This window comes from Brienomyrus brachyistius, chromosome 17 (genome assembly GCF_023856365.1).
Source record: "Brienomyrus brachyistius isolate T26 chromosome 17, BBRACH_0.4, whole genome shotgun sequence".
Classification (NCBI taxonomy): Eukaryota; Metazoa; Chordata; class Actinopteri; order Osteoglossiformes; family Mormyridae; genus Brienomyrus; species Brienomyrus brachyistius.
In genome coordinates, this window is record NC_064549.1 from 10,747,377 (window position 1) to 10,768,937 (window position 21,561).

At 40.4% G+C, this 21,561-nt stretch overlaps 1 protein-coding gene across 5 annotated transcripts; it reads left to right on the plus strand.

Moving 5' to 3' along the window:
* The first annotated feature begins 1,383 nt into the window (after positions 1-1,383).
* On the plus strand, positions 1,384-20,688 carry sgcg (sarcoglycan, gamma). 5 transcript variants are annotated; one of them, XM_048980569.1, is made up of 8 exons: positions 1,384-1,913; positions 11,134-11,328; positions 12,582-12,683; positions 15,515-15,602; positions 16,586-16,705; positions 18,073-18,145; positions 19,383-19,506; positions 19,804-20,688. In XM_048980569.1, the coding sequence occupies exons 2-8, from the start codon at positions 11,134-11,136 to the stop codon at positions 19,969-19,971; spliced, it is 870 nt and encodes a 289-aa protein (XP_048836526.1). In that variant the 5' UTR covers positions 1,384-1,913; the 3' UTR covers positions 19,972-20,688. The 5 variants fall into 5 exon arrangements, with proteins under 5 accessions (XP_048836526.1, XP_048836527.1, XP_048836528.1 ...); XM_048980570.1 differs by lacking the exon at positions 1,384-1,913 and adding an exon at positions 2,036-2,746; XM_048980571.1 differs by lacking the exon at positions 1,384-1,913 and adding an exon at positions 3,995-4,353.
* The last annotated feature ends 873 nt before the right edge of the window (positions 20,689-21,561 follow it).

A 21,561-nucleotide genomic window follows, 5' to 3' on the forward strand; every position in this document is an offset into this window, starting at 1 on the left:
TTGCGTGCATAAGCAGTTGTAGAAAGAGATGCAACGATTGGAGACTTTAAGTAATCTCAGATTATCTAGTTCACTTGAGATTATCCTTAAGAAGCATCACCTGTTAAATGTAGTATTTACCAATGCTTAATACAAAAAGAACGCAAGTCGTAAGCTACCTTAGAGTGTCCTCAAAAAATGGAAACTGCCTTGATTATGATTACATTATTATGTGCATAAATGTGTAGATCAGTTCCACGTAAAGTTCATCCCTCATTTGCATAATAGGATGTCTGATTTTCTTTTTTACTTTTGATGAACTGCATTTGTTGTAAAATGAGGTCCAGAAATCCCTGAATATTATGCCTCTCTACTGATGCAGAGTATAGAAAAGACACTGCCAATCCATCCATCCATTTTCCAAACCGCTTATCCTGCTGGGTCGCGAGGGGTCCGGAGCCTTCTGGGGGGTTTCGTTAGTCTATAGTGAAACACGGTTTGAAATTCTGGTCACGTGCTTTATATGTAGCGCGAAACCTCTAAGACCCCCACGTGGCATCTCTTTAAGGCTCCTTAGGTGTGTTGTGTTCAGTTGAAACCAGTGCATCGATTTATAATGAAGTCCGAGAAGTGATTGCAGTATTTGAGTTGAAATCGTGGGGTATGAAACACCGGGTGTCATTCTGGCGGTATTTACTCGAGGCGCAGTTAGAGGAAAATATTCAAGTACTACAATTCCCTACACCACTAGAGGGCAGTAGTACTTGCCATAACATACATATTAACAATTTGTTTTGTAAATAGACGGCGACTGTTCGCATATTATACCTATTAAACACTGACAAAACTAGAATTAAGTATCTCATATGATATTTATATAACAACTTAAAGCTGGTTCTTCCACTTCGCTTTACTGAATATCACTTGCATGTTTGAGGTAAACCTTAAGCTTGTCATGGACAAACTACATCATACGTGCAAAGGACTTTGTATAAAAAGTCACAACATTATTTTTTTACGAGGTGGGTTAAGATCCACATAGCATAGACATAATTTTCAACTTATGTATATTTGATGCAGACAGCCGCATGATTTCTGCAATGGATTACACAACTGCTAGAAAAGTGTTCTTTACTCAATTGTGTAATAACCATTTACTGGGCCTATTTTATTAAATAATAAAATATTAAGTTTTTTCCACCTTAAATGATGCTCCTCATCAGGAAAATGAATGAAGTTATTCAAGGTAAGCACATTCTCAAAAAAAATAAAAATAAAAAACATTAGCCAAATATAATAAACTGCATAGGCAGATTATGTGATATTATCACTTCCGTATGGCACATTGAAGCCCGTACAACTGCGCCGAGACAGACACACAAACGTCTCGCGAATTCGGATTTCGTTTCTAGGGGGAGAAAAGCCAGCGATGACAGCATAACTTTCTTTGTTTTTTGGCAGGAGTATGAGGGACGGCGCTGTTGATTGATGCTGTCAGCTGCTACTTTTGTCACTACACAGTGTTGCCTTGCGCAGAGGATTAAGAAACAGCCGGCGGATTCACCCTGGAAGCGCACTTTGACAGATGCGTGGCCGTTTTCCTCTCATTACAGATGACTGCTTTTGGTTTTCTCCGTAAAAAAGAAAAGTCGTCATTTTGCCATTTTAATCGTCTTTTTTTGTGAATATATGGCTACATTAGTGGTAGTTCCAGCAGAAATTTCATGTGCTTTCAACTAAAATAGATTGATCTGCTTTACTAATGAAGAAGTCATTTGGTATGGAAATAGCGGTCGTTTTGTAGTAGGCACAGTGCATTTAACAGGAGACATTCCATTGACTAATGCAGACCAGTTTAGCTGGCCGAAAATTCATCTGAAACCAATTTACAAGATCTGCTGGTCTCATCGGGATTTTCCACGAGAGAATCGACAGTATGTAAAGTCCAAATGCGTGCACGCGCATCGAAGCGCTTGCTCATTCAACTTTCCTTAATAGTAAACTTATGAAATACTTCTGTCTCTGGGATGTCCTGAAGATGCATATATTATCTGACGTTAATGTTAACAACATAGCTATTGCATTTAAGTCATTCTGCATTCAGTTGCACGCCGCTTAATCATATCTTCGGTGTTTTTCTTTGTGTTGATGGTAATACTGTTATGCAGTGTTGGTATTCTATTATTAGTTGCCTTTTTGTAGAAGAGATACTCTGAGAAGCCTCGAGATTTTTTTTTGTGAATACAAGATTTATAGAAATATGGCAATATATTGGATGTTGCGCGTGTGTTAACGCAATATGTTTTTCTTTAAGAAAAAGAAAACGTAAAACACAAGGTCAGCCCGCTATTCACTCGCATTATAGCAAATACGGTACCTTCCTTCACCCCTGCCATAAAGGCTTCTCCAGTTCGTTACTGTTAAAGTCATTAGTTATGTACGTCCGCTCTGGCTTCAAGCAAGAGGAGTATTTCGGTTTAAACAGAAATGTTATGTTAGTTAACGCTGGGAAATAGGCGAGTCCACAACCGATGGGGTAAAACAAATAACCAGTTACGATTTTTCTTTTTTAAAACCGATAAGACTCCTAGGAATTCATGTATTGGAGTACCATTCAAGCGTTTTGTTTCCTTTTTTTGGGAAACTGTTCCCAGTCTTATCCCCGTATCTTTAATGCCGGAAAATCGTTTGGTTCCTGATTATAAGAACTAATAGAGCAACCAACTGCAATTTACGGAAGTATTAGTCTTACAGTCCGAACGGCCAGGTAAGATCGGGTCAAGCTTTTAATTAAACTGTCAAAAGTGTTACTTGAATAACCCACCATGAATGCAGCTTTTCTCGCAATACGTCGGCTTGTATAACAATTAGCCTAATGGAAGTTTTCCAGTCCCCATTGCAGAATGCAGTGTGTAGGGCCGTGCAATAAAATAAAAAGAATGAAACATAAGATAATGCCGTTGTAGGCGTAGTTGATGACTTTTTTGTTCGTGTATAAAGAAGGCTTGTTCTTTAGAGATGCCAGGACAAACACTGCATCACTATCTGTATACACAAGGACGTAAAAACTTAGCGAGGACATGGTGAATGAGAATCAGGGTTAGAAGAATAACCGTATTGTGTTTTTTGTTTTTGAGTAAACATAAGTTGTAAATATGTCAGTGCATTAAAAGGTAATATTACCCTGTTTCGTCCCACTTTTTAGTGTTTGAAAGTGTATTGTTTATATTGTGGTGTCCATGCCTATACACAAAAGAAAATATAAAGTAAAAATCAAAACAGATAACAGGAAATTATAGGGGAGCATTTACAGACTTGTCTTATGCTTCAGGTGAAAGAAATGGGTGTATTTTTTTATTTGCTGGACTGCATTTATGAAGATAGAATTTCTTTGCAATTTTTTGATGCCAGCAACCCCGAAATACAGAGTCAGCCTAGGAATGTTCTGCCAGAAGTAGGTGGCCTTTGATTATGTTTAAAGGAATATTAGAAGTTCTGGATCAGTTGCCATGGTGTTCGTTCTGCTCCTTGGTCAGTCATGCGTCCTCGTAATTATGTTTCCCTCCCCTCTAACCCCTTCAGGATCAGTCTGGTCATGGCAGGTTCTGTTAAATGTTGTGCAGTCTATCAGCACTTCAGGCTGCAAAGAACATGATGTGTTTACCTCGGGGGATGGGATTGTGTTGTGATTTGCCAACACTGGAAAATTGGATGCTAAGATGGAACAGATTGGTGGACCTGCCCCTTCATACAGGGTTTGCGTGCCACGCAGGCGGTACAAATCTGGCTGTTTATGACACGCCTGCATTTATTGACGTTAATTTGGTCGGCACTTTTCTGTTTGTAGAGTACTTAAAAATGGCTTTTGCTGTCTCACTGCTTGCTTAATTGGTGCTCTCCCCTTTTGTGTCGGTAAAACTTAAGACGGTACGAAGGCATGAAGTAATTGACTGCAATGCTTCTGAAGTCAAGGCAGTAAGTCTCAAATTAGAAGCGACTTAATGCTTCAGGAATGGCTCCGTGCTCCTCTGACTCACTTTCAAATGGGGGTGCGTGTTATGCTATTTATAAATTGTGGTGCTGGAAACTGTGTAGTCCGGGCGACTCTACAAGTCAGTAAAGGTTCTGTTTGTACTGTCATAGACGGCATCTCTCTATCTGGATTAATAGTGGGAGAGACAGAGGGCCTACATAAGCCTGGACCGGAAGTAGAGTGGAGGTGGGGGGGGCTTCTTCCAGTGATTTGCTCGGGCCTGTGCAGGGCTAGATTTATGGCACACAGCTGTTGAACGCCTGACAGACGTCCGAGGACTCGAGTGCAGCCACACGGAAGCTAGCTTTGCCACCGCAGAAGAAGCAGAACTCGGCCAACAAGTAAGGGTAGGCAAGCCAGACTCCGAAAATGCTGACTTAATGCTGCTTTTCAGGCAGTCGGGATGGGAGATTATAACCCTCATGCCTTTACTTTGCTGTCAGAGTGCACTTGTTTCAAGCCCTGACACTGCGCTGAATGACATTTGACCCGAGTTTTGAATTTTGATTTAGTTTTCTTTTACAATTTGAAGTTTTTTTTTTTTTTTACATTTTATTTTCTCTTCATTGGTTTAAGAAGGCATGTAAACAAAAAATGAAATTATTAGTAATTGGTACGAATTCATTATAAAAGTTTTATGAAATTAAAATGACTAGAGAGTTATGAATTTGTACTGTACGGACAATACCTTTGCATCTAGTGAAATCAAGAATTTTATTGATCGCTTTTGGTCGCCCTGTGGTGCAGATTAAAGTGAGTAAGGAATACCAAGCACTATATTTAGGGGGGGGGGGGAAACATAGGAGAGTGAGATTGTGAACAGCGGACTTCAGTGTAGGGGCGGGTGGGAGAACCATTGGATTCTGGCTCCTCGTTCGCTGTGCCGATGACCAGCATAATGTTCGGAGCTGCTCTGAACATGCTGATTCACCATGGGCCTTCATGAGTGGTTTTATTTCATTTCGGTAAATGCAGCAACTTGAAACAAGCAGTGTTGATGATTCTTCCTTCTGACACATATTGGCTTGAAATATAAAACAAACAATAAGTTCATTGAGGTTACCCGAGTTACCTCATTCTGGAGGGGTATCACAGTGGTAAAACCAATTTTATTGTGATTAGATGTCATAAATAAGATCTCAATAAGCACAGAGGCTGGTTTTACTGTGTAGGAGACCTAAAGAGCATTTAACTTTGTAAAATAAATTAGAAAGCAATTCCTCCCCAGACTTGAAAATCCAATGGCAAGGCTGTTTATTTGGGTTACTATGGTACATTTGGTTTGTGGTCTAGCTGGAAGGCAGCAACTGGAGCTGTGGATTTTAAGGAAATTCAGACTCAAGCTGGTCAAACCCACGTTGATCTGTTGCTGTACAGCCGACGATATTCCCTAATGCCGTCAGTGCGAAGGGGTGATAAATTGCTGAATAAGCTCGGTTTCTGTGTTGGCTACGAAGTGTGAGATTGTGGTGACTTTCATTTATGTGCATGATAAATATAAATGAATGCCATAAATAAAATAATGGTGTTACTAGATCTTACAAAATGGAAATGGTCCCATTTAAGGGAGAAAAGAAAGGTATTGATAGCCTGTAAAAAAACGGTGGTATGTTGGTCCCACCTAGAAGTTTGTTCATTAATCAGTTTTATAACTTTTTATCCATGGTAAGGTTGCATGGACACACCCACACACACACATACACACACACACACTTAATGTATTCCTTACCATTAAGGGGACTCCATTTTTTCTATGGACATAATTCTAACCCCACCCAGCCCTAACATTAACCATAAGTAACCAAACAAAATACATGACTTCTGGCATTTTTAATTTTTTGATTGAAGTCAGATATTTTCTGTAAAATTGAGGTTGTCCTTGTGGGAACCTGAAAAATGTCCCCACAAGGTAAAAAGTGACAGGTTTTTATCACATCTGGTCCCCACAATGTAATAATTACACACACACACACACACATACACACACACACAATCACTATGAGGAAATTCGAAAACACAGTTAACCTGAGTTGAATGAATGAATGAATGAATGAATGAATGAATGAAAGTTACATTTATACAGTATAGGACTTTTTCAAACGCCCAAAGTGCTTTTACTGAACGAATGGGGAGCCACTTCAGTCATCACCACTGGATGATGCGACGTCAGCCATTCCGCACCAGTATGCTCACCATACAGTAGCTAAGGTGGTGAAGGGGCAGGAGAGAATTCACCAGTTAGATATAGGGGATGATTAGGAGGCCAGATTTGATAGGGCCACAGTGGGCAATTTTAGATGTTTGTGCACGCATTAAAAAATTCTGATGAAGGATTAGAGAATATTAGGATATTTCTCTCTGGGTTTTTGCAAAGCTGCAGTTGATTTCTTAGGTTTATTTGAAGCGTTGTGTCTGCAGCGCAGTTAAGGCATCTCAAAGTCGGCCTGGGTGTTTTTATTTTAACCTTATGCATGTATCTTAATCTAGATTTTTGACACCATTTTAATAATGATTTTTATATTGGTGCGATACAGACTAAATTGCCAGTCTAGCCCTTCAAGGTGGTCCTCACTGTGCCCTCGCTATGTCGCTCACGCTAACGTTTTGGGCTAATGTATTCTGTGTTATAAAATAGGGGCCATTCATCATTCCTGGGTTGCGGAGCCCGTGTGTCACGGAGCGTGAACGGGTGGCTCCGGCTCGCTGGAGATACTCGGTATCAATTACTCCAACATATTTGATTCTTGCGTTTGGCTGCGCCGTTTGAAAATGAGACGTCCGTTTCAGGCAAAGACGAGAATCCTGCGATTCTGCTTGGTGTTTATCTCATGATGCATACATACTTTCAGTGTAATAATTTAAAAAGTCCCTGTTTTCCTTTGGAGGAATATAAGAGGATAGAACAGTGCCAGGTTCGTTTGTATGTAATGCACATCCTATATATTTCCGAGCAAGACATTCTGTAGCCTAAGGGCCAGTAAGGAGGAAGCAGGACTTTAAAGCAAATTGCATGAGCACAAAAGGAAAATCTTTTTTCAACCATTGTGATTGAGTGCAATCCTGAAACCTGTTAAATAATAAGCTAAGTCATGCCTGATTTCTAGATACAGCAAAAAAAAATAGCCTGAGTTTCTGTGCATTGACACATTGCACAAAATGCACGATGCACATAGCAAAGAATTCACTGATATGATTATTTGCATCATCTATTTAGAGAAGAGAAACAGGAAAGCCCAGAAGAACCAGCATTGAATCGAAGCTCATTAGAAGATCTTTTGTCACTCTGTCAACTGTAGTTTCTGTGCTATGTTCAGAGTGGGAATCAGATCTTATGCGTTTTTTACTTTAAGTAGCAATCGTTTTATGCAAACCCAATTTCTTACTGAAATCCTAACAAGATGAGATGCCCTGAGAGTAGGTAGTTTTTGAGAACGTGGAGTTCTTAGTCAGTTTTATAGAGGGAGTCCATTAAATCAGGAGGAACTGTCCCGAGAGCAAGAGAGCTATTTATGGTTTTGGAAATGTCATTTCAATTTCATTTAATATAATTTAGTAGTAATAAACGTTTAGTAGTATCTTTATAAGCCTCCTGTTTGGAGTTACGGAAGTCACATGTCAACCACCATCCCAGACATCTGGTACCATGATATGATATTGAAATTTATGACATTTTGGTGCATTTTGGGTAAATCTGAATTTCCGATTATATTGCTTGAGAAATGATAATTATTCTCTGTATACAACCCTGGCCTCAGGGTCACTAAGTTTCCTCTCTTTAGCCAGTGACTGATATTAGCTCAAAGGTCATGTGTTATGCCTGGTTCTGTAGCTCTGCTAGTTTATTATACTTAATTATACGGCTACTGTATGGTCTGGCTGGTGGAGTTTTGCCTTTAAACGATTGTGTTACAAACCAGACTTTTCACTACAAGATAAAGACCCTCAATTGTGTGTGTGTGGGTGTGTGTGTGTGTGTGTGTGTGTGGGTGTGGGTGTGGTCATGTATGTATGGTATTGTGATAAAAACCTGTTATTTTGACCATGTGGGGACATTTCTTCAGTTCCCACAATGGAAAAATCAATTGCATAAAAATCTAAAAACTAAGAATGCCAATAGTCCTGTACTTTGTTATCGTTATCGTTAAGGGTGGAGCTGGGTTGGCGTTAACATTGTCATCGTAAGGATTAGGGTTATGTGCACAGAAATGAATGGAGAGTCCCCACAAAGATATACATACCTAATTGTGTGTGTGTGTTTGCAATTATCACTGTAGCTGTTCTTGCAAAACATTCAGTTTTGAGGCCAATAGTTTATTGTTTGTTACGAGACTAGATTTAAAAAATACTTCTGTGGAGTCTTTATAGCATCCATTACGGCCATTAAAGATGTTTGGTCTTATAATTCAAAACATAGAAACAGAGGTGTGTGTTAGGGGGAAATTCTCAGACTTAGGGCTGCAAAAAAAGTATTTTTTTCTAGGCAGGAAAATGTGTTAAGGCAACAAAGCAATTGTGTCAGGGGTAAAAGAGATTAACAGCACGTTAGCTCTCAGGACAACCAACCAGTTTTTGTGGTGGTATAATTTTGTAAATCAGTTTAATATGATGTGTTTGGTGACTTTTAGAGATGGCATTTGAGATATATCTTCAGTTACATTTTATTTATATGCTGTATTTTTCATAACATTATAATGTTTCAAAGTGCCTTACATTTCCTGGATTGAATAATCCTGTAGAGCAGTGTTTCCCAACCTTTTTTGAATTGTGTACCCCCTGAGAGATTTTCTCATACCACAAGTACCCCCTTTGTCAAATGTGTTGATGATTCAATAGTTTATGTCTTTTTTTGCTCTTTTCATTGATAAAAGCTGGGTTTGTTATTCATTAAGCAACACATCCCAGATAGATTTTCTTTCTATACCAGGGCACAGCTAATGGAATGGCTGATAATATTTACCCATCATCAGGGAAATTAAATATAAAAAATTTTTCCACGTACCCCCTGTAATGTGCTCGCGTACCACTAGGGGTACGCGTACCCCCCGGTTGGGAATCACTGCTGTAGAGGACGTACCATGTGGGTCTCGTCAGCTCACTGGAGAGCTCTCTAAAGGTGAATAATGTGCTTGTGGTTGGGATGGATGTCCCACTGACTAGGAGGATGGATTTTAATTGGTTGCCTAAGTGAGGCAATGCACTGCCCAAATAATCTCCTCAAATAAAGCAATTAAGCGCTCAGTTTGGGACCAGTTTGCACGGTTGCTCATTATTCCCCAGGTCTTTGGTGTGGCGTCTTGCCAGCTGTCAGAGAAAAGGTATCAGATCCACTTTGGTTTCCATGGTGGCTATACGACATGGGGATGGAGATGGAAGAAAAGTTTTTCTTTTGTTTTCTTAGGGCTGCAAAAAAGTGTTTTTACTGGGCAGTAAAATGTGTTAAGGCAACAAAGCAATTGTGTCAGGGGTAAAAGAGATTAGCAGCACGTTAGCTCTCAGGACAACCAACCAGTTTGTGATCAAGGATGTTGGGGAAGGGAGAGAAAAGCAAACTCCTTCCTGGGGCATATTTGGGCTCCGCGCCAATAGGGACGCTATGACACTGCTGAATTCTCCATTCTGATTGGTCACAGTATAAAACTGATGTACTTCTATAATGTTTAATTTTAACTAGCATTACATACAATTCCAGAAGTAGAACACATTTTAAAATAATGTAAATGTTAATGTCTGCTGTGTGGCTCTTTACCTCTGCAGTCACGCGTATAGAAATGCATAATGCATAGTTTGTCATGCATCAACGCTAACATTTGATCCTGCTATAGTCTATAAAGTGAAGCTCTGTTACATAATAGAGCTAATAAAATCTTATATTTGAATCAACATATATTTATTGCATATGGTGTACTCTCTTATTGTATTCTATAGCAAGGTGCTTAATCAGAGTTTGGACTCTACAAAGCCAGTTTGGGTCTAATTGTAGCGCCTGATTTTGGTAAGTGGGGTGTGTTGAAGTGAGTAAAAGATGCCTGCGTGAATGACATCATACTTGAGTGGATACATGTGCTCTGTGTTGGTTGAGCCCGTTTTAAAAATGTATTAAATCCATTCAGGTGTCAACAACAGAGGTGTTGCCTTGTATGTAGCTTCTGGAAATGAAGCACATTTCAGACTAACTTCTTCATTGCTTGTTCCCTAATGCATTGTACAGTGTACAACTGTGCACAAAAAAAATCCGTGAACATGTTATAATTTCAGCATTCAGTTTGAGTGATCATTTGTTCTACAGAAGCAGTACAAGGTATACTATTAATTTACTATTAAATATTAAAATACTATTCGCCTTGAGCCAGGTGCTGCAGGCCCTCGCCTTGGGAGAGGTGCTGCAGGCCTTTGCCTTGAGCCAGGTTTTGCAGGCCTTCGCCTTGAGCCAGGTGCTGCAGGCCTTTCCCTTGAGCCAGGTGCTGCAGGCCTTTGCCTTGAGCCAGGTGCTGCAGGCCCTCACCTTGTAAGAGGTGCTGCAGGCCTTTGCCTTGAGCCAGGTTTTGCAGGCCTTCGCCTTGAGCCAGGTGCTGCAGGCCCTCACCTTGTAAGAGGTGCTGCAGGCCCTCGCCTTGAGCCAGGTTTTGCAGGCCTTCGCCTTGAGCCAGGTGCTGCAGGCCTTCGCCTTGAGCCAGGTGCTGCAGGCCCTCACCTTGTAAGAGGTGCTGCAGGCCTTCGCCTTGAGCCAGGTGCTGCAAGCCTTTGCCTTGAGCCAGGTGCTGCAGGCCTTCGCCTTGAGCCAGATGCTGCAAGCCTTTGCCTTGAGCCAGGTGCTGCAGGCCTTCGCCTTGAGCCAGGTGCTGCAAGCCTTTGCCTTGAGCCAGGTGCTGCAAGCCTTTGCCTTGAGCCAGGTGCTGCAGGCCTTCGCCTTGAGCCAGGTGCTGCAGGCTGGGGGCTCGAACCAGCAATCTTCCAGGCACAGGGACTTAGCCAACGGAGCTATTGATCGCCCCCTAGAGTTTTTTAATGGCATGTTGCTGTACTTTTTAGGATAAAAGCAAAAGATTGAGCACGTAAATAATGAGCAGGTTTTCTAGCGAGGGTTTAGCCTTTCTGACGTGCCGCCTTTTCCTGCACTATAGATGGTCCGAGAGGAGTACCTCTCTATGTCGCAGGGCGACACCGCCCCGAGTACCAGCTCCGACAACAACTACAAGATTGGCATCTACGGGTGGAGGAAGCGCTGCCTCTATCTCTTCGTGCTCGTCTTACTGGCCATCCTGGTTGTGAACCTGGCACTAGCCATCTGGATTCTCCGAGTCATGTGGTTCAACTCTGTACGCAAGTGTTCAAGTAGAACCATCCCACCAGCTCACAGCATGTGTTTGCATGTACACAAATGCACGCGCACATGCAAGAAGTGAAGGAAATAGGCACGACAGGAGGTGTAGTGCTAAGCAAAAAGTTCCCCGTCGTACTTGGCTATTTTATCAAGATACTCAACTTGCCATATTTCATAAAAAAAAAATCAAACCAAAGGAAAACTGTACTTATCACTTTTTTGGATCATGCTACCTGATGTTTAGAAACAACAGTGCATGTCTCTTTTTGTTTTTGACATTATTTGTTATTCGGACACATAGGTTCTACAATCTAGAATGCTTGTTTGCAAAACGATACTTTTTTTACAAATGATAAAACGTATCATCTCCTCGCGTTATGCGGTCTGAGCTGTCAGTCCTAAAGAGGGCCGATTCTGGTCAATCTCAGCGGGGTTGGCTGCTTATCTTGGACACAGCTACTCGTCAAACTCATATCTGCTGACCTGGGTCTCAGAACCACCCCAGTCTGTGGATGTCTTTAAGTGAGTCTGCTGCTTTTGTGCTGTGCAACTTCTCAAAGCCTGCGGTCATTATAAGTTAATTTTGTCATCCGGATGTTTTTTTCCCCTTTATGAGTTTCTTATAGGCCGGATCAGTGGCGTCGGATGAAGTTTCACATTGGGGGAGACCGCATTTTCCCCAGCCACGTGTATCTCAACGGGCACACGTGCAATATTCACATCGGGATAGGTTGCGATGCAAGAAAGATCTAAAAATAATTTTAAAGATTTCATCATTTAAAATAACACTAACAGGACTACTATCTTCATTACGTGATATGTTTCATCCTCGCACTCTGCATGCGCAACAAATTGGCCTCAGTAATGTGCACATTCACAATAAAATATAAGGAACACACTCATCATTCGTTTGTTTGTTTTGTATGTATGTTTGTTTTGTTTGTTATGTATGCATGTTTGTTTGTTTTGTATGTATGTTTGTTTTGTTTGTTTGGTATGTATGTATGCATTTTTGTTTGTTTTGTATGTATGTTTGTTTTGTATGTATGTTTGTTTTGTATGTATGTTTGTTTTGTTTGTTTGTTTGGTATGTATGCATGTTTGTTTGTTTTATATGTATGTTTGTTTGTTTTGTTTTTCCAATGCCCCTGAGCATTAGGCTGTCTTCGCTCTGCCTGCAGGATAATTAAGGTGATTAGCCATTTCTCTTTACACCTTTTCTTTCCCCCTCTTTACTGTTATTTATAGGAAGGGATGGGGTTGTTACAAGTGACAGCAGATGGTGTGAGACTGGAGGGTGAATCTGAATTTCTGTTTCCACTCTATGCCCAGGAGATTCACTCAAGAGAGGTAAGCTATCTTCTTGGAGTGTTTGAGTCATTAACCTGCCAAAGGCTGCTTTTTAGCACATTAAAGCTTAATAAAAGTCTTCACCAATTCGGTTCAGCTCTCTGGGATCCATAAACAGTCGGGTTGCAGGTGGACTGTTTCTTGAATTATACCTCATTCCCTGCTTGCTTAGTGTAATTGCATTAGTGTGTGTGTGATTTTTTTTTAATTGCATGTTTAATAGGTTGGTTATTTTAATATGCTATTAGTTGATCAGTTTAGCATCTAGGAAATTATGCTGAGTAGCATTTACTTTGATCATCTTTGTTTACATGCTGCAGGCAGTGTTTCTGCCTTCTGCTAGGTGGTACGGGGTATCCAATCAGCAGACATTTCTGTTTTGACCTTTGAGTGTTATATTTTTTTCTGCTTGTTTGAATTGCCTTTTTGTTCCTCTTCAGTACTGTGCAAACGTCTTAGGCAGGCAAATGAGGTTTAAATGATCTTCAGGTTAATGTGAAATGATGATATTTTGTCTGTAAAAATGTGTTAGCGTGACCGTTTTAAAACCTCTGCAAAAGTCACCCAGTACTTGCAGTGAACATCCTATACACCTATCCTTTATGTATTATTTGACTGGACCAATTACACACCTCATATGACTAATTAATATCTCTAGTTTTAAAAATGAATTAAATAAATACATTAATTGAGCTGGTTGTGAAATGTAATGAATACACTGAATGGCTGCAGTGCCCTTATGTAGCTATCCACGTAGCTATCCATGTAACTATCCAACAAGATATCAGTAACTTTTTTCTGTTAGATTTTATTGGATTACTCTTAATTTGTATTTGTTCTAATGTTGAGTATTCTTTTTGTGTCTAGCAAATATTCACTTACTAGCCAAATTAACTGCCTACGATTTTGCACATTTTATAAGTTGGTGACTGCTAAAAGTGCAAAAACTCTTGTATGATGTTTGGTTACTTATGGTTATGATTAGGGGTGGGTAAGGGTTAAGGTTGTCATAGTTAGCATTAGCATTTTTCCCATAGAAGTGAATGAGCGGTCCCTATAAGGATGGGTATGCCCGACGTGTGTGTGTGTGTGTGTGTGTTTGTGTGGTGGTGTTCATGTCAGTTTTGCCAGGTCATGTGTAGGTTAACAAATATAATTATTCAGAATTCCAGTCTTCTGCTCATAGGTAATAAGAATCTCCAACTGGTATTTGCACAAGCAGTGTACAATATGCCAAGGATATTTTTATCTGTAAAATAAATCTCAGTTATACCCGAAGTCCTGTAGAAATTACTTTATAATTGAGCCATTGTTGTCTTTGGACCGAAGTGACTCAGATCCTTAGAATAAAAAAAAGACTGAAATCCTTCATGTATTATAGAGCTAACCCGTCCTATATATTTTCAACCGTGATGTGACAATTAAATGTTTTAATTTTCTGGTTTAAATTTAATTCTAGTCTGGCCAACCAGTCTATGTTGATTCAAATATTATGTAACCGTGCAGATTTGTTTTCTCCAGAAGTCCCTTATTTATGTAATACATCCTTTATTTTTATTTTATTTTTATGGCAAAATTATCAGGTGGTTAAAAAGCTACCACTCATAGCTTGGGTCATTCCTCAGGTTCACCTGTCATATTTATGCTTTAGTAGCTCATAATGTATCTTCCTTTTATAATAAAATGACACTATAACTTACTGTATCCAGTAGTTTAAACTAAAGTCAGATAATACATACAACTGTGAAATTTACGACACATATTCTTGATTACAATGGTTAAAGATTGATGCACTTAATCTAGGTCTCACCATGAACTGTGGTTCATTATTACATTATTGTAGGACAGGAAACCACCCCAGTGTATGTGTCAATATCTCTGCCTCGTCAAGAAAACCAAATGTATTTATTGTTGCGAGCTCCTGGTGGTTTGAATGGAACAGCTGACAGTTTCACCGGAAGTCCTGCCTTTATTTATGTAATGGCTACACAGACAGAGAGACAGCTACTTACATAACACGCACACTTGGGGTGACTCATTAACAAAATGCATGCACTTTGCAACACATAAACATAACATACATGCATAACGACAACATAAAATACGTGGAATACACAGGCACACACATTGTCACGCTCATTACAACACACTAACGGCCAGTAACCTGCCAATTAAACTCCAGCTGTCCGTCCCCGCGGCCTCACTAAATGACATGCTAATGAGATCATGATAAATGGCAGCCATGCTCAGTAAAGATTTTCTCCCCTTTCCATTTACTGTCTAGTTCAGTTTTTACATCGGTATTGTACCACAGAAAAATGATTTACTCTTGACTACAGTTGACTTGTGAGTCATTTATTTAGTCTTGCTTTGAGATTAATTCCACCACTCTTACGTTTTGAATTTATGCATTACTTTTGAGCGTGGGATTCAGATCATTTTTTATTTAGATCCATTATGGATCTGCAGGCTCGCTAACCCTCCGTCAATATATTTTGCTGCCTTTGGCCTTTTGTCAGCCTTGAAAAAATAGCATCTTCTATCTGTGCAACGGCAAAGGAGTTTTCCTGGAAAATGTCAGAGGTCATTCCTAAATTACTTTGCATTAACACGCCGTTTCTTTTCCTTTTCCTTCAAATGAATTCCTTATATCAGTGTAAGTCTCTCTATCCTAAGAGACGGCAGCGTTTCAGATTACGAGGTGGCTGCTTATCAGAAACAAACACCATATTCAGCCCCTCTCTTTAAACCCACTAGAATACGGAGACTCGGCTGAAGGGCAGTGTTTTAAACATCACGTTTTCTTTTCCCTCAATGCTCATGATCTGCAGGATTCCTCTCTTCTTCTCCACTCATCTCAGAATGTCACCCTCAATGCCCGCAATGACAACGGAGATGTGAGTGGCAGATTGGCCGTAGGTGAGCAGGTTTTTACACCCTGACCTTATGTTACCTTGTTTACCTCAGCTCTGTATTTTAACGCTTTTATAAAGATTTAAAAGGCTCTATCACAAAAGACCTGAACACTATTCACATTTTATGTGCACTATCTGCTTTTCAAAACGAACCCAGGTATCTTCAGAGGCAACAGCGCTGTAACAGTGCATGGCTACAAATTCTGAATACACTAGCCAAACATCAGTGTACTAGCTAGTCAAAATACTTCCATCTGTGCCCTTTCTAGTATAACCGTACAGCAAAAGCAGGCATTAGTAAAAGCACGAATTCCTCTAACATAAATTGTTTTCCTTTTATTTAGCATAATTTCCAGTGAAAACCGTTTCGCTGAAATACCCTTTTATCGAAAGTAACTGGCATTCATCATTTCAAAACCCAGAAGTCCATTGAGGCTGTTGTTTTGGCTCCTTTTAATGTTTGGACTAAGGGTTTTGCAAAAAAGGGAGTGCAATTAGGGCAGCTGGAAAACGACAGCTGGAAAAATATTTATTTGATTCTTTCATTTGTTATGCATTCTTAGTCATTGCACTATGTGGAATGTTAGATCTATGCATTTGCCCTGTCTTTGAATAAACCTTAAAGGCATTAGTTGATAACTCCCCTTATGAAAACAAAGATGGATCAATTTCCCATAATGCTCAGCGGGATTTTTATTACTTTTAACTGAACAGTTTTAAAGGGGATCTATCATGCTCATTTTCACTGTTCACTAGAATAGATCTCTATGCTTAGATGTTCCAAAACACATTATCTATCTTATACTGTGCATTCACACTGTGTCTGAAAGTCCCACCCCTGATGGATTTAAAGACTGATACAGTGACACAACACATGCTTAACATTGAACAAACACACGACAAGCTAAACTTTAAGGCTTGACGTTTAAATCAGCTTTTGAAACTGAGGAGCTATTTGACAGCTGTCACTGGCTTCTTTCCATTTAGGGCCTGGAATGGTGAAGGTACAGGAAGAGAGCTTCGAGATCACCTCGGGCAAAGGCGACATGCTGTTCTCTGCTGACGAGAACAAAGTGGCTCTCGGGGTGGAGAAGTTGCGTGTCACAGGTATCTGTTACGTTCCTGTTTCTGAAGAAGTAACCTGCTACACAGTGGTGGACTAGCTTCACAATGGCTTTATTGATATGGTGGTGGGGAAGATCTAGCAATAGAGACGTTTTGTCCAAAGAAATATGAAAAAATACTGTGCTAGTGCATTTTAACAAATAACGAGTAATAGAAATATTATAGAAATTTACTCAGGGTGTTTCAGTTTATTCTAACCTTGGTTAAATAATTTGTTCAAACCCCCCCCCACGCAACTTTTCTGGCTTTGAGTCGAAATTTAACAAGGAAGAAAAACGCTCCCTTGCTGTCATTAAAACGATCCAATAGCCTGCAGGAACAGTGCTTATTGGTGGATGTGATGTCACATGACCTTGGTGTCTTGGTTTATCGTATCTGACTGGCCGCTGGCTGCACAGCGTTTCTGGTGAACCCTGGCTAACGGAGGTGGCTGTAATAGGCAGCTCAGTTTGTGGGCTAAGGTCTGCAGTCTTCGTCTGCTTATGGGTGGCGGTCAGTGGCTATCCTGATAGCCCACCTGCGCAGCGGGGGTTGGTGGGGAGCAGTCGAAGAGACATGGCGGTGAGCTCCGCACTGCATAGTTTTTTGGCACTGAAAGCCATAAATATTTCCCGATTTCAAAAACCTTTCTGTTTAAATGGACCAAACAAGAATAAGAATCTTAATTGTCATTGTCACTTGACAACGAAATTGAAGAAGTGCAGTCGACTCAATGTGAGGCCTGAGAGTGATAAAAGAATATATTACAAAATATACAATATTGCACTGACTATACAATTGCACTGACTATACAATTGCACTGACTATACAAATTGCACTGGATATAAAAATTGTACTTATGAAATATAAAAATTAACAGTCCTGTTTCGAGTTTAAGGCCACGATTGTTTTCGGATGAAAACTGTTTTTTAGGTGATTTGTCCTGATTTTTATTGTTCTGTATCAAATTCAAACAAATGCATGTGGGTTCTTTGCCACCTCATTCATTCTTATTGTAATACAATTGCTCTGTAGTTATGACTGAAAACAGACCGAGCCCTGAGTGAAAGCTGTATTGCTATCCTTCCAGTCCATTCCCACTTACCCAACATCCCTACCTGTTTTCACTTGGCAAAGCAGATGCATACACCTATTACAACTGACTGTATTTAAACCTCGTACCGATATTCATCTGCTGGCATATTTGAATGACAATGGAGAAACCCCCATAAAACAGAATTTCGATGCCAGTATTTATTTGCACGATGTGTTACCATATCAGGCTACCAGATGCACCTGTGCTGCAGAAGCACGGATGCCATTGTGGTTCAAACGCTTACAGGATGTTGAAGGGTGTGTCTGAATTTCAGGGCCAGAAGGTGCACTATTTCAGCATTCTGTAGAAACCCCACTGGTCAAAGGTGATCCCTTAAAAGACTTGAGGTAAGTACAAATTTTGCTGCACGATGGAACCAACGCCTAATCTACCTTGTCTTAGCTGTTGACACATTCATTCCGATAAAGTTTCCCATGTTTGTGAAGAGTTGTGCAAGCTCTTTGTAAGGTTCATGTTTACCTTCATGCCATAATATAAAGTTCTATTATTAGATATGCAAACAGCAGGCTGCAGGTTTCACAGCGGACATCATGAGAGCGTGTGCTGTGCTAACCAGCTTTAGGAACTGTGTAGAGTCTAGGTAACCTGAAGCTAAATAAAGTGATTCTATATTTAGACCAATATTCCGAACAGAAGGGGTCAGGTTCACCATCATACCTAAGATGGTTTCCCTTATAGCTCAGACTCAAGTCTCCATCATGGCATGCATGGGTAACTAGCCCAGGTATTGATGCTGGTTTGCTTGATAATCACATGACAAAACATGGACATTCAAGGATAGAACTTGTAAAGTTATACAGTCCCAGTCAATAGTCTGGACACACCTAGTGAAAATCTACTGTCAGTGCCCAACCTGACCCCATATAGAGCTGGTTTGGGATGTTTGATCACGAGCAAGGCAACTAACTTGTGCCCAGAACTTGTGGAAATTCCTTTAAGGAAAAGGATGGAAAGGGATTCCAGGTGGCTACATCTGAAAGCTGGTTGAAAGAGTCTGCAAAGCTGTTATCGAAGCAAAAAGAGGCATTCTGAAGCGGCTAAAATCTGAGAACATTGTGAGATGTTGAAAGCTTCTCTTAATCGATGCAATATTTATATAACTTCATCACCTTGAGGCCTTTTATTATAAGGTGAATAACAAAATAAATTAAAAGCAGGCAGGTCCAGACTTTTGTTAGATACTGTACATGTAGATTTTATAGGGCTTCACCAATTTTTCAGCTCATCTATTTCATAAAACATTTACCTTTCATAAATGTTTTTAATAAATGGAAATTTGCCGTTTTTTTTCCACCAGTATATGTTTTTCAGTCGAGCATAAAAACATAGTTAGTTACTGCCACCTAGTGGACAGTTCTTAAAACAATATGTCAAATAACCAGCACCGCCCTTGAGACCCTGCCCGTCCAGATGCCTCATCAGTTGGTTTGGCGCTTTCTGTACCGGAACTTTTGGTGCTGGTATTCGAATGGAAGTCAATGGAAAAGCGAAAGTGCCAAAAGTATGGAACTTGGTGCAGTGGAAAAGCGCCCATTGATTGAGACCCTCCGTTTCTGGCTACAGGCTGGAGTCGCCCACCAGGTCCTTAAGCATGGATGCCCCCAAAGGTGTCCAAATCAAAGCAGCAGGGGGCAACACTGAAGCTGCATCCAACCTTGACATTATCCTGCACACAAGTGAAGGAATGGTGGGATAAGTACTCGCTGGTCATATCCGATTCACCATTGCTTAGTTCAAAGCCCATAAAATCTTAAATTTGCGATTATCGATTTACAGTTTTTAAGGAAATCGTCTCAAGCATGCCATCATATTATTAAATATTTAAAAGAATAATAATATTTTAATACTGTAACTAAATGTTCCATATCTTCCTGCTTCATCTGAAGCATGCTTCGTCTTGCATGCTGTCACTACGGATTTTAATGCACAGAACCTTTTGACGCACAAACGCTTATGCTGACACAATTTCACTTTCTCCCCGCAGCTGATCCTCGATGCAGAAACAGTACGGCTTCCCAGGCTGCCCAAGGGCGTTGGAGGTATGGCACGGGTTACCAACACAGTTTATGAGGTTTGCGTCTGTCCCAGCGGCAAACTGTACTTCACCCGGGCCGGTATGACCTCAACGTGCTATGACAGGCAGGACTGCTAGAGGCCCTCCAGGCCTGCAGGTGGCGTATGCTATTTGGAAGGATTCTTACCTTGTCTGTTTCATCAGTGTTACATTATGTAATTGCATTGCAGACTCTTTTTTTCCCTCGCAGCTGCTACTGTATGTACGCTATACCCATTTATTACGCTGTGGATAAATAGAATGGATGCATATATCATGTTAAATCAGAGAAATCAAAAACAAGCACAATTATTCATTCTTGACAAAAAAAGTCCTGGTTCTAGTGTATGACTCCACTGGTAACATGACATTTGTCAGATACGGAGAATGTACTGGAAAAAACATAATGCACACATTTTCTTTTCACAAACGAGTGTGACACTTTTGTAAAGCTGTTTACGTGGTTTACTTTGTTGTTTTTTTGTATATATTTTATGAAAGCTGGGCAATGAAGGGCTGGTAACAGCTGGCATTCTATGCAATATGTTTTTAAAGAGTAATAATGCAAGTATCTTCTGGTCTGTCATTTCAGTTTTAATCTCTCTGGCCCGTGACCTCAAGTTTAATCTGCAAATATACTCAAGTCGTGTGTATGTAGGTGTTCTGGACAAGAACAGAATAAACTGCCACGGGGAAATGCTTTACCTGTACGTAAAGTTTGTCACTGTGGATTCAGAATAATATTTGAGTTTTGTAAAGTGAAAATGTTTTGATTTTTGGTGGGGCGAATGAATAAAACCTGCGTTGACTATGAAATTGTTTGCTAGTAGGTGTGTGTGTGTGGCTGTTTGCTCATCTCACCTGTGCTGCTGCTACCATCAGACGTGTTTCTGTATTTCTAGTCAGTCCTGAGTTCTCATCTGTATTTTCTCAGGTGTTTGTAAGTTAAACCGTGGTTCAATATGAGTCTGCACTTCGCAATTTACTAAACGCATATAAGGAAAAAATCTCAAAATAATTTTTCATAAATCCATCTGGTGTTGTGATCTAGATGTGCAATTCTATGTTTTATGCTAAGAATGTTTGGTATTTAATTATTAGCAGTTATGATTGTAGTTGAAATGGTGATATTAATGGGGTGGCGCAGTGGATAGCATCGTTTCCTCACATCTCTGGGACCCGGGTTCGAGTCTCTACCATAGTTCCATGTGTGTGGAGGTTCCATGTTCTCCCTGTGTTGTCATGGGGTTTCCTCTTGGTACTCTAGTACCCCCCGCGCCCCTGAGGTTAAGTGGAGTTGCAAAATTGCCCATTGGTGTGTGTGAATGTGTCCCTGCGATGGATTGGTGGCTCATCCTAGCCACCCCCCCCCCCCCCATGACCCTGAGTAAGGCAAGTATTTTCAGAAGAGGTATGTTGATATTACCTAAGGATGTTGATTACTGAATCTTTTATCATATGTTTTAAGATTATGAAACTTTATTGATCCCATGGGAAAGTCTCTGTTTACTTACCTAATTTGGCTTCCCGTGACACAATGATGGGTGGGAGCAAGCTGGGCAGTAACAGGCAACCACCTGCAGTGGCACCCATGGAGCTGGGGGCTTATGGGCCTTCCTCAAGGACCCAGCTATCCTGCCAAGGCTGGGGCTTGAACCAGCAACCTTCTGCTGACAGGCACAGAGGCTC

What these genes read in the sequence shown, in the direction of transcription:
- sgcg (XM_048980569.1), top strand. Translation starts at nt 11,134, where the DNA reads ATGGTCCGAGAGGAGTACCTCTCTATGTCGCAGGGCGACACCGCCCCG. An exon ending in GAGTGGCAGATTGGCCGTAG is followed by an intron (nt 15,603 to 16,585) that starts GTGAGCAGGTTT and finishes CTTTCCATTTAG; the next exon opens with GGCCTGGAATGGTGAAGGTA. An exon ending in TGCACACAAGTGAAGGAATG is followed by an intron (nt 19,507 to 19,803) that starts GTGGGATAAGTA and finishes TTCTCCCCGCAG; the next exon opens with CTGATCCTCGATGCAGAAAC.